This window comes from Antedon bifida, chromosome 1 (assembly GCF_963402885.1).
Source record: "Antedon bifida chromosome 1, ecAntBifi1.1, whole genome shotgun sequence".
Lineage (NCBI taxonomy): Eukaryota > Metazoa > Echinodermata > Crinoidea > Comatulida > Antedonidae > Antedon > Antedon bifida.
In genome coordinates this window covers 19,724,777-19,737,501 of record NC_136226.1, presented here as the reverse complement: position 1 = coordinate 19,737,501, position 12,725 = coordinate 19,724,777, and the positions used below count along the sequence as shown (strand labels likewise).

General features: G+C 31.0%; 1 protein-coding gene across 1 annotated transcript in view; it reads right to left on the bottom strand.

The window, feature by feature from the left end:
* Positions 1-12,725, bottom strand: part of LOC144835244 (uncharacterized) — a 48,015-nt gene that overhangs the window by 3,233 nt on the left and 32,057 nt on the right. The window contains exons 47-67 of the mRNA XM_078690303.1: positions 12,531-12,551; positions 11,940-12,268; positions 11,698-11,836; positions 11,190-11,222; positions 10,728-11,062; positions 10,365-10,503; positions 9,929-10,260; positions 9,344-9,482; positions 8,841-8,855; positions 8,360-8,685; positions 7,734-7,872; positions 7,295-7,315; positions 6,073-6,401; positions 5,624-5,762; positions 4,943-4,975; positions 4,389-4,430; positions 3,647-3,885; positions 2,836-3,113; positions 2,212-2,486; positions 1,093-1,292; positions 816-984 (exon numbers count right to left, since the gene is read on the bottom strand). Coding sequence (XP_078546429.1) covers positions 816-984; positions 1,093-1,292; positions 2,212-2,486; positions 2,836-3,113; positions 3,647-3,885; positions 4,389-4,430; positions 4,943-4,975; positions 5,624-5,762; positions 6,073-6,401; positions 7,295-7,315; positions 7,734-7,872; positions 8,360-8,685; positions 8,841-8,855; positions 9,344-9,482; positions 9,929-10,260; positions 10,365-10,503; positions 10,728-11,062; positions 11,190-11,222; positions 11,698-11,836; positions 11,940-12,268; positions 12,531-12,551 — 3,672 coding nt within the window. The remainder of the gene's footprint in view (positions 1-815; positions 985-1,092; positions 1,293-2,211; positions 2,487-2,835; positions 3,114-3,646; positions 3,886-4,388; positions 4,431-4,942; positions 4,976-5,623; positions 5,763-6,072; positions 6,402-7,294; positions 7,316-7,733; positions 7,873-8,359; positions 8,686-8,840; positions 8,856-9,343; positions 9,483-9,928; positions 10,261-10,364; positions 10,504-10,727; positions 11,063-11,189; positions 11,223-11,697; positions 11,837-11,939; positions 12,269-12,530; positions 12,552-12,725) is intronic.

Here is a 12,725-nt window from a genome sequence, read left to right as displayed (position 1 = left end):
AAAATTCGGCCAGTTTGGTTACTCTTAAATTGTGTCGGGAATGACAACTGCTAGGGAGCAGGTACATATTTTTATCTGTGAGTTTATGAATAGGTCAGTTTTGAGTGTACCCTTTTCTATGGTCACTATAGTGTCCAAAAAGTCAACGCTACTAGTGGATTTAGTAGCTGTAAATTTGATAGGTGAGTGGGCTGAATTAATATTCAGAAGAAAAGAGTCCACATTATCTTCACCATGGGTCCAGATCATGCAGATGCAAATGTATCAAACAAGTGGTTTATTAGGTTGGAGGGACAGAAAATTTGCCACAAATTTGCAAAAGATGGCGCCATTTTTGTGCCCATAGCTTTGACATAAATTTGGAGGTAATGGTCATTTCCAAAAATAAAATTGTTGTTGTTAAAATCAACATGACCAGTTCTCGTAAATGAGCTTTAGTACGCGTTTTGCCTGGAATTTGTTTGTAATTTAAAATGCATGCATCGGCTCCTTCTTTGTGAGGGATATTAGTATACAACGATGAAATATCTAATTTAGCCAAAACAGAATTATTAGGTATATTTTGAATTTGGTTAATTTAGACATTTTCTATGATAGCAGTGCCATTGCCCGAAATAATGGGTCTACCAGGATTGCCTGCTTTGTGGATTTTAGGTAAGAAATAAAATCTGCCTGAACTGGATTAACCTGTTCCAAATGAGGTCCAATCTTAGGATCGAGTGATTTGTTATAATTAAAGAGCTTGTTTTATAAGCCATAATAAGACTTATAATAATACTGAATGAATCTAATCAGATACAAAATTTGATTACTACCTTGGCATGTTGCATGAGATTGTTCAGATGGGCAATGGCATCCATGTAGGCCATTATCTGTATCACAATATGATCCTTCACTACATTGCATTGACGTATTTGTGATGTTGTTAGAAGACTGACATTCAAATTGTTCATTACAATCTTCTGAAATCCAGCGTGCTCCAATCTTTTAAGTAATAAGATTATATAATATAACAATGTTATCTCTAAAAATTGACCTTAAAATTTTAAAATTCCTACTAGCATTTATAATTGATTAATACTCCCTGCTTACATCATGATATCGTCCATTGGAGAAACAACCACACTCTTCTACAGCAATGCAATGTGTACCACTCAACACATAACCATCATTACATTGACATCCTTCTTGACATGCATCAGGGCACTCATCTTCTGGAGTGATATATACACAGTTGTCTGGACAGGAACTCATGCAAGTTGTGTAGTGAGTATTTTCTGGGCAATTGTAAGCTATTACAGAAACAGAATGTAATTATATATACTGTACCGGTACATAATATAAATTTCAACATTTTATTGTCCACTATAGACTGTTTTATGATAGATCTCTGTTGAATCATCAGGTGCTAGGTTCTGAGTAATGCTTACAGTAATATGAAGTACAATTCACAGGAAGAAACGTTTTGTCTCTATTAAGCCCAGCACACACTATAGCTATCGGCAGAGCCAACTGGCATGAATAACACTTTGCTGTGTGTGCCGGACAATTTGTGAGGAATCGTCCACGCGTGCCGGTGAGGAAAATTCAATATAAAAATAGTTGTTTTTTTTTTTGCGCCAAACGTGAGCTAACAGCTCACTAAAAATGTCCACTGCGCATGACATATTCTACTTTATTAAAATATATGTCAGTCAGAAATCGCGTACTGAATGTGTTTAGTATGCGCCCGACAGAACACGATGACAGTTTGTGGCAAATTTTTTAGTGAGCCAAGTGTTATTTGTGCCAGTTGGCTCAGCTGATAGCTGATAGGGTTCGCCAGGCTTTATAAAGGCATTCACATTTGGTATTTCATCTGTATCTGCTAAATAATGCGTTTCTTTATAGGAAAGACACATCAGGGTTTCGTACAATATAATACCGTACTTACATACACTTGACTTATCATCATGCATCACTTATTACCATTAAAATAAGATTTCTACTTACTGAAGTTAATGTATGCCATTTAAATTCATATGTAATTTTTTTATAAATGTGTTTATTCCACAAACATTTGTATATGTGGTGTACAATAGGACCAGTTTTGAATTATAAAAATCCTAATTTATTTACATTATTTTATATAGTAAAAAGGAAAATTAACATAAAACAAAGACAAATAATACAAATATAAATTTTGTGGTGATGTTTGAATTGAATACTTACGACAGAATGTTTCAGTTCTAAATGTAGGTAAAAATATTCCATTTTCCCTGCAACGTTCATAGTATGCAATAAGGTTATTGCATAGAGTGTCTTCTCTACCTATAAAGCACATGTCAAAGACACAACCTTCATAGAATGGTATGAAGTCAACTGTACTGTGACATTCCTGAAACAATCCATCTGCATCTTTTATCATGCCACAACTGTCAGACATTTCAAACATAGCTTCCTTATTAGATGGGCAATCAGCACTTTCATGAGTTTGAGCTTGACATCTGTAAAATATAGAGAGTTGGGAATCTCTAATAACCATTAGTTCACAAAGATTAACAAAATAGTCTACAGATATAAATTTATAATAAATGTTATTGTGAGATCTTGAATTCCAGACTGTATATTAATCAGTAGGAAAGAATGTGATTCTTGCTGTATCTTTACATATCTCAAATCGTTTTTATTTTTTAGACTATTTAGTCCATAATACATGCCGTCCTAGAATAATATTAAATTTAAAACAGGAAGAACCTTACAATCTATTCTAAATCATAATTTGATTTTTTTACATCTTTAGCAATTGCTGCTATATAAAATGATTATTAATTTTGATCTGTAATGAAAACTTACTGAGGATCTACATTCCAGCTATTTCCCCATTCATTTTCATCAGAAGTTACTGTACCATCTGGTAGTGTAAGATCATTACGACGATTACCATCATAATTACCACAGAGTCCTTCTACATTGCTTTGGTAACGTTCTTCAACACCGGCTTCTACTCTATGGTTACCATCCCAAGTTAACCAGAAACCTGTATCACTGGTAATCAGAATATTGCGGCCAATATACTCAATATACAAACCATGTACTGGTATTGCTGGCAGAACAACAGATTCACCATTTACCTAAACATTAAAAACAAATTATTAAAGCTAAATCTATGCATTAAGAAACAATGGAGCACATTTCTTCTCTTGTGTGATCTTAATTTCTAAAATGAGATTTTAGTTTGATTAAAACAATCTGTACTACTGTAGGTAGTATATTAATTAACTGTGTTGTGTGTTGTTTTAACATTTTCAGGCTTTGTTGTACATTGTTTGTTATGATGAAAAAATAAAGATTGATTGATTATTAATATAATAAATATTGTAATGTGCCTCATTGAATGTATCAACAAAAAAAGATGGAATTCAATAATATATATATATATATATATATAGATTCATGATCTTTCATGTGGGCTGTAAATTGTAGATAAACAGTAGGACAAGTTGCTTTTTATTTTGTTTGTGGCGAAAAAACACAGGAATAAAAAAATTGTCATAATACAAATATAACATAATGTTTCCATACTCTTCTATACAAAATCATTTTACATAACAAAATATTAGTACCATACTTGCAGTGCATAAGTAAGAAATAAAAAGAAACATACCCTGGTATCAAATCTACGGTTTAGTGTTATGACCACATCGGACACATTAACGAGCACATACTCTGCAAGTGTAACTGTTGCCCTGCGTCTGTATTGATTTTTGATAGAAACAGTGAATAAAGGAGGCGAATTTAGAGTGTCACGTAAGAACACATAAGTACAATTTCCTTGAAAGTTCTTTTTCTTGCCGTCAAATGTTATATAATGTGGATCTCCCCACCCAATACATTTAGCTGATCCTAACAAGCAAAAAAAAAAAACAACAAAATGCATTATTTAGTACTTTTTTACGTTACATACTAAAGAATATTAATATTTGTTTGTAAGATTAAAAGGCCATTTATAATATAATATTTTGATCTGATATATAATCAGATGACATCATGATTAGTAAGAGCAATAATATTGTGATTGTATTGTTCTTTTTGATCATGACATCATTTGATTGGATTTTTAAAAATATTTTTTCATCAAAGACAGCATAAAATGTTATCCTATAGTTCTAGGGTGAACATTTCTTTGAAAGAAAAATGTATGTTTATCTATCTAACTGTGGTTCTTTATTGTTCATAGTATAAATAAATAGGCCTTAAGTGGTTATTCATGGGTTAGCATGACATAGACTCCATCCTGCCACTTCTGATATTTTTATACAGTTTAATTGCATGCTTGATAAAGAAATATGATTTTAAAAGTAATAGAAGATAAATTTTTATTTTTTAAATAAAATAGTGGACCAAACCTTGTCTAGATGTAGTACGTCCATGACTTTCTTCATGAGTTTCTGATATACAAAAGAAAATTTAAGAATATTTTATTTCATGCTGTAACGATTGTTTCCACCTTAATTGCCGAGTTAAGAATTGATAAGGACATCTAAAATATTTAATATTTTTTACAATAATTGTTTAAAATCAATAAATAGTACTAAATGCTTACTTGTAGCATTATTTATAACTAAATGATTGATTGATTTTGTTTAAAATATATAGATGTGTATCTGACTTTGGTGTCAACAGGCATTGCTGTATAAGTCTGTTTTTGTTATGGTTGGCCCTGCTTTCAAAGTTTTTATTTTATTTTTGTAATGATTGCACATACATGTGTTTTATAAAAAGAACAAAATAAATAATGAAAAGATATTAATAACACTAGAGAAGTATACAAGGTTTATACATTTCGTTGTACTATATTACATAAAACATGTCAATTTAAACTCTACACAACAGGGTAAAGAAATAAAACAATTAAATAAAATTAAATTATATAAAACTGAATAATAAACAAATGATTTACCTGTGACTGAAGGAGGTGGTGTTACTGCGAGTTCTAAAAATAAAAAAGAATATTCATCGATTTGTTATTGACTTTTATTTTTTGGCCTATTAATACCAACTAAACGGAAGAAAAACATTTTGCATCTCAAACAGAATTAGTCAAAAGTTGCATTTGTAGATTTTTAGATACAGCCAAAAACAATATAGTGGCTGAAAAATTGCAATTTTTTTTTTATGGAAAACGATAGTTGAAACAATATTTATATACATTAACTTTTTTCTTTTTTTTTTCTATTTTGAGACAAATAAATGCATGAATTTTAACATGTTGTCGTCTATTGGTTAAAAAATGGTGTATGATTTTTATAAAGCCTAAGTTTTTATGCTTAAATTGTTCTAATAGAACAATTAGAATACCCCATTGCAATGCATTAATGTATATTATTTGCAAAAATCTTAATTTCAAAATGTCATACTTATGTCTGATTCCGTATGAAGATGCCACATATGAAGCTCAATTAATACTGAACAATAAATATCTAGACATAATTTATATATAAATTCTTCAAACCTTGTGTGATCAACTAAACTGGAAATTTAAACTATTTTATAGAAGTCTATACAAAATAGAAGCATAGCCGAACCTCTACACCAAAGTAAAAAATTTAAAATGAATGTCTATACATTTCACAACACATACCTGGGCATCCAAGAAGTTCCATGCGCATACTGCAATGTCCATTCCATCTGAGAGGATGAATCCGAATGTATCGGGCCAACACAGCATCAGGAAAGAGACTTGTTACTTGAGTATCTTTATCAGAATTGCCACCAAATTCCTATAAAAAGAAAACAAATTTGTAATGCTTGTATTTATTTCAATTAAATTTATTCAATTTCATTTATTCTTTTAGGTGAGATATAAAATACTGTATGTAACTGGAGCACTGAGGAGAGACAAATGTTTATTTCTCATTCAGATAATATGTTCAGTTACCCATTTTACGTGTTTCTATTTGTGCACATAAAATTCATATTCCACTTAAAATAGGTGATTTAATAATTAGACACAGTTCCAAATTTGCTGGAAGAATAAATGAATAGAAAGACAACAAACAAATATAACAATACAAAAATAAATAGTCTTACCAATGGATTTCCATCACTTCCAGGTATTGATTGCCAATTGACTGCATCCATACCATACATTACTTCATAAGCAGTAACCCATTGGTCATAGTTACCATTTCTTCCTTGGGTAATAACACCTGTTACCATTTTAACTTCACCAATATCAACTTGAAGCCATGGGTCGTTGTCATTAGATGCTGCAGCCCAAGATCCAATATCACCACCTCTAGGTGTCAGGTTGAGCCTAGCAAGACGTGCTGCATGTCTAGAGTTGTATTCACTAGATGCCGTGACAGACGCATCTGGGATAACTCTACTTTCCATGCCAACAGCATTTCTACAATTTTCTGTTATAAAGTGTACACAATCTTTGTCATTTACCGACATAATGTTACATGGTATACAAATAATGAATGTTTATGAGTGTACTGTAATGGTACAAATAATGGCATGAGGTGAATGAAAGGTTATATTTCACACCTACTGTAGTGTTAATTATGTCAACAAACGACCAAAAAATCCTAGGCCTAGCAAGGCTAAAGTGCCTAGCCTGATACAAACGGGCCTAGGCCTAACTGGCAAGGCTAGAAAGGCAGTGATACCATTATGAAACTTCGACAAGCAACTGGAACTCATTTAGGCCTAGGCTAATTCTATTTTTTGCAACGATTCCTTGTCTGGTAGAGATGTTCCCATTAATTAATAAAAATTATATAATGATTTAAAGGTAATTTAAATGCCCTTTTTGGTCTAAATTAGTACTTTAAAAATGTACTTCCATTGCAAAACCAGTCATAACATTCAATACGGCGGAAGTACAAAATAGGTGGCGCTGTAGTATTTCAAAAGCAATAGTATAGTGCGTACTATTGCACACTATGTGACTCACAATCGTCCAATCAAATGACAGGAATTTATTTAGGTGTTATAATAATACTCAACATTTAATAAAATATAGTATACAAACATGAAAATACAATTGTGACCTACTATAATCAATTCTACAAATATTACAAATTGCCTGTGATAGAAAAAATGTTTCAGAAATATTAAATAATGATATACAATTTTATAATTCTTTCAATTTTGTTATTGTCATTTAAAGTTTTAATTGTTGTTTATCCAAATGCAATATACAAAATAATTTCATAAAAATTAACAAAAGGGAGAATAGCTTTTCACCTGATCACGGATATAAATAGATAATTTTATTCCCAAAATTTTAAAGCAGAAATCTTACCATGAGTTTCTGCAACAGGGGCTGTAACAAAGAAAAAACATATAGATTTAATTAAACAGTTAAATAGCATGTGTTTCTGCAACAGAGATTGTTTAAAAAAAACACAAAACAATGCCATATAATTGATTTAATTTTGACCATATATATATATATTTTACAAATTAAGCTATCTCCTTAACATAGTCTACAGTACCCACAGAATGCAATAACAAATTATTTAATCTTAAAGTGTATACCAATACATAGTAAAACAAAAATTAGCTGCACATTTTCAGTTAGGCTATAAAAGTAATTTATTTTTTCTTTTATTGAGATTAGATTATTTTATTATTAGTCTACCTGCAAAACTGTAATGGCTTATATCATGATTTTCTTGGATAATTTAACTTAAAACGATTGTATAGCAAGTGTTCTCTCATAAAGCTAAAACAAACATTACCTGCACATCCCAGAACTTCAAATCTCATACTGATGTGTGAACGCCATTGAAGAGGACGAATACGAACATATTGTGTTGTAAGTGGTTCAAAAAACAATGTAGTAACATGTGTATTTCTGTCACTATTACCAACAAATGACTGTAAACAAAAAAAGTTGTTTAGGTTACTGCACATGTAAAAAATTACAGATATCATTGGACAGAAGCAGAATATTAGAAACAAAACCTTGACATTCCAGTAACAGAACAATTTAGTCAAATGAACAATGTGATGCATGATGTCCCATGAATTGGATTTCTAATATCAAGAATGACTATAGCAGAATTCAATTAACTGTCCAAATACCAAAGATAACCTAGGCTTGGTTCTAACTTTGGGGTTTTCAAAATGTAATTTAAATAGTAATACCAAAGTTTATCTAGGCAAGCAATATAAAAAAAAGTCTAAACAAAGTTCAAATTATTTGCATGATAAAAAAAAACATTTATGAGTAGAAAGAAAACCAACAATTTACCTGGTCATCCCTTCCAAGAGATGACTTGAATATAATAATAAAATATTAACCACACTACAAATTATAGTAATATAAATAGCGTACATATCCATTAAATGTGCTCAAATTTACCTTTGGTTGGCCATCCCTTCCAAGAATGACTTCCCAGTTGATTCCATCCATACTGTACAAGACTTGGTAAGAACTAACCCATTGTTCATAATCATTTCTTCCTTGAGTAATTAAACCAGTAACTTCCTTAACTTCTCCAAGGTTCACTTGAATCCATTGATCTTGATTGTTTGATCTTGCAGCCCACGATCCGATACCATCACTATCAGGAGTCATATCAAGACGAGCACGTCGTGCCCCATGTGCATTGTTGTATTCACTTGATGCTTCGATTTGACTAGATGGAATACCAAGTGATTGCATTCCCATTGGCTCCCTACACCTCTCTGTATTTGTAAACAGAATTATTAATGATTTAACCTAATTTTCCAAAAAATATCTTAATAATTTTAGTGAATATATCAGCTTATAAATTCAATACCAAAGTAAAGGAATATTATACAATTTCAGGCACAAAATGGTAAACAAATATTCTACTCACCATCAGCAATCTCAGCTGAAATTAAAACAAAAACAAAAGTTATTACAATTGAAGAATCGTGATTAGTATGATATTTTAGTTTTTTTATACTGTTCAATGCATTTAAGTTTTTAAAGAAATATTTCAACTGGTGATCCGGTATCCTATTATTATTATTATAGTATTATTCTTAAATGCATTGGTTTCATTATGCAAAGTAAGGTTTCAAAATTTAAATTTACTTTTTAGAGGTACTATAATAAACAAACAAGACTGATCTGCCGCAATAATTCCCTTTCATAATACATTTGTTACTACTATAGTGAATTATAATATATACAGTAATATACAGAACAAAATTTAAATCATTTTGATTAATTAAAACAATGAAAATGTTGTCATCGAATTGGGTGTAATTAAAACTATTATATTATTACCAGTAGTTCACTTTTCAAATATCTGATTATTCTAATGATTTGACTACATAAATTGGTGTAAAGGAATCAATATTATTGTGGAAATACCTGGACAACCAAGAACTTCAAATCTTAAACTGATGTGATTATTCCAAGCTGTTGGGTTGATACGAATGTAACGGGCATGGACAGGTGCTGGAAAAAGATTGGTAACTTCTGAGTCAGGATTGGTGTTTCCAACAAATTCCTGTAAATTGACAAACATTACAGAAAATATTTATACATTATTGTATAATTTAAATGAACTTAGATAAAACGTTTGATATCTATTTTTGGATGACGTAAATGTCACATTATGTGTAGTTTGTGACCTATAAATTTTACCAAAATACTATGGAAAATGACTACAATATTGATCTATATTTGATGCAGATTGGTCACAAATTTAAGGTGTTTTATCGTAATGTTTTAATATAGTCTACGTTTTTATGGCTGTATTTGTAAATATTAGATATAAGAAACAATTTAAAATTAATGGGAAACAATAATTTGGTAAGGATACATTTCTTGTTAAGAGATCAGATTCTAAAATTAGATTAATAACATAACATCGCATACACAAATACAGAAAAAAAAAGACAATGCTATAGTGTATCAGTGGCAAGGTCTTTAATGTAAAAAAGGGAAACTTACAACAGCAGCATCATTGGCTCCAATGATTGATTCAAAGTTGTTACCATCAATACTGTACAAAACTTCAAAAGTTGTAATCCATTGGTCATAGCCCCCATTACGTCCTTGTGTAATTACTCCAGTCACTTCTTTTATACCACCAATATCTGCTTGGATCCATTGGTCTTGATTATTTGATTGAGCGGCCCAAGCACCAATATTACCATTCCTTGGAGTTGTATTAAGTCTACCATATTCAGGCCCATGTCGTGCATTATATTCAGTCGATGCTGTAAGTGCAATTGTTCCTTCTTCTACTCCCAAAGGATCTGTACAGAACTCTGTTTCAGCTCCTAATCATTAGAATAGAATGGTCAGTCAATTTATAACATAACATAAAACAGTTTATTCAAATAATTCATTTCTATTCAGACATTTGCACAATTTAATTATATACCTGGACAGCCGATGACATCAAACCTCATACTAATATGTTGGTGCCAAGTCATTGGATGGATTCTAATAAATCGTGCCTGTATTTCAACTGGAAATAGATTGGTAACCTGTGTATCTTTATCTGTATTGCCAACAAATACCTGCAAATAAACAAGCAATGAATATGTAAACAATATCACAAGAGTATTGAAATGTAAAGAAACAAATATTAATTAATATTATTAGATGTTACCATAATTTCCAAGTTGCTCTGTATGTTTTCAATTTAAGACAGTACTAAAAATTCTGAATAATGTATACGGAAAGGATATACCAATAAATTCATAGCTTCTTGTGACAAACTATTTGTATAATATAAACTCACCATTGATGTGCCAAAAGTTGTCATAACTGTTTCCCAGTTAGAACCATCCATGCCATACAATACTTCATATGACTTAACCCATTGATCATAATTTCCATTACGGCCTTGGGTTACTACACCAGTCACTACTTTCACGTCATTAAGATCAACTTGAATCCACTGATTACGATCATTAGTTCTGGCTGCCCATGCACCAATGCCATCGTTATCAGGTTCAATATTCAATCTACCACGATGAGCACCATGTTGGGCATTGTGTTCACTTGAAGCACGGATGTTTCCTGATGGGATTTCTGATGATTCTATGCCAAGGCTTGCACCAGTGCAAGATCCTTCTGTACAAAAATTAAATTAGATTATTATTTTTCAGGTCCATAACACAATATACTATACTGTTTTTGCTGTCAATGTGTGTTGTATGCATTTACATAAACAAATTCTTTCTTGAACATTTAAATTTACCTTCACTAAGCTCTTGTGGTTCTTGATCTTCATCTAAAAATAAGTTAATTACAAAGACAAAATGACATTTCAATCAAAATAACCATTTCCTAAATTAAGTGTAAAAACAAACTCTATTAACTATCTAGTGCATACAATTTATATATGTGAATAACCATTTCTTAAATTAAGTGTAAAAACAAACTCTATTAACTATCTATTGCATACAATTTATATATGTGAATAACCATTTCTTAAATTAAGTGTAAAAACAAACTCTATTAACTATCTATTGCATACAATTTATTTACGTGAATAACCATTTCTTAACTTAAGTGTAAAAACAAAATCTATTAACTATCTAGTGCATACAATTTATTTACGTGAATAAGCATTTCTTAACTTAAGTGTAAAAACAAACTCTATTAACTATCTATTGCATCATACCTTGCTGGATAACTAAATTGTAAGAAATATTATATTAGTAATATAGATTAAATAGAAGCATACACTTCAAAATGCAAGTTACCTGGGCATCCAAGAAGTTCCATGCGCATACTGCAATGTCCATTCCATCTGAGAGGATGAATCCGAATGTATCGGGCCAACACAGCATCAGGAAAGAGACTTGTTACTTGAGTATCTTTATCAGAATTGCCACCAAATTCCTATCAAAAGAAAACCAATTAGTAATGCTTGTATTTACTATGGATAGTGATATAATTAACTCAAAAAAAAAAAACAAAAAACAAATGTAAGAAAAAACCTTACCAATGGATTTCCATCACTTCCAGGTATTGATTGCCAATTGACTGCATCCATACCATACATTACTTCATAAGCAGTAACCCATTGGTCATAGTTACCATTTCTTCCTTGGGTAATAACACCTGTTACCATTTTAACTTCACCTATATCAACTTGAAGCCATGGGTCGTTGTCATTAGATGCTGCAGCCCAAGATCCAATATCACCACCTCTAGGTGTCAGGTTGAGTCTAGCAAGACGTGCTGCATGTCTAGAGTTGTATTCACTAGATGCCGTGACAGACGAATCTGGGATAATCATTAATTCCATGCCAACAGCATTTCTGCAGTTCACTATTGAAAAAAATGCAAATCTTGTTTTACTGTTCAAATTTAATGATACAGTATATTTTTTAATCTATTTAAGTACAATTCAATATAAGGCATACATACCCTCACGAATATACAATTGAAAATGTTTAGTTACAGCTTGCATAAAGAATACAAGTGCTAATGTTTTTTTTTTAAATTTAATTGTTCACAAACCATTCATTGTATATACAACTAAACTAACTATTGTTTAAAGTTAAATGAATTATAGTCCCTAAAAACTTACCATGAGTTTCTTCAACAGGAGCTGTAATAAAGAAAACATGTTTATATTGTTTAATATTTGAAATTTGTAAATCATGTGGGCTTTGTATACTGCAGGGTAAAATGATTAGAGTATGTTGATAATATAGCTGGGCATAAATGCACGTTATATCTAGATGAAGTAGGAATGGAACATGGTCACAAGGTTTATATCATG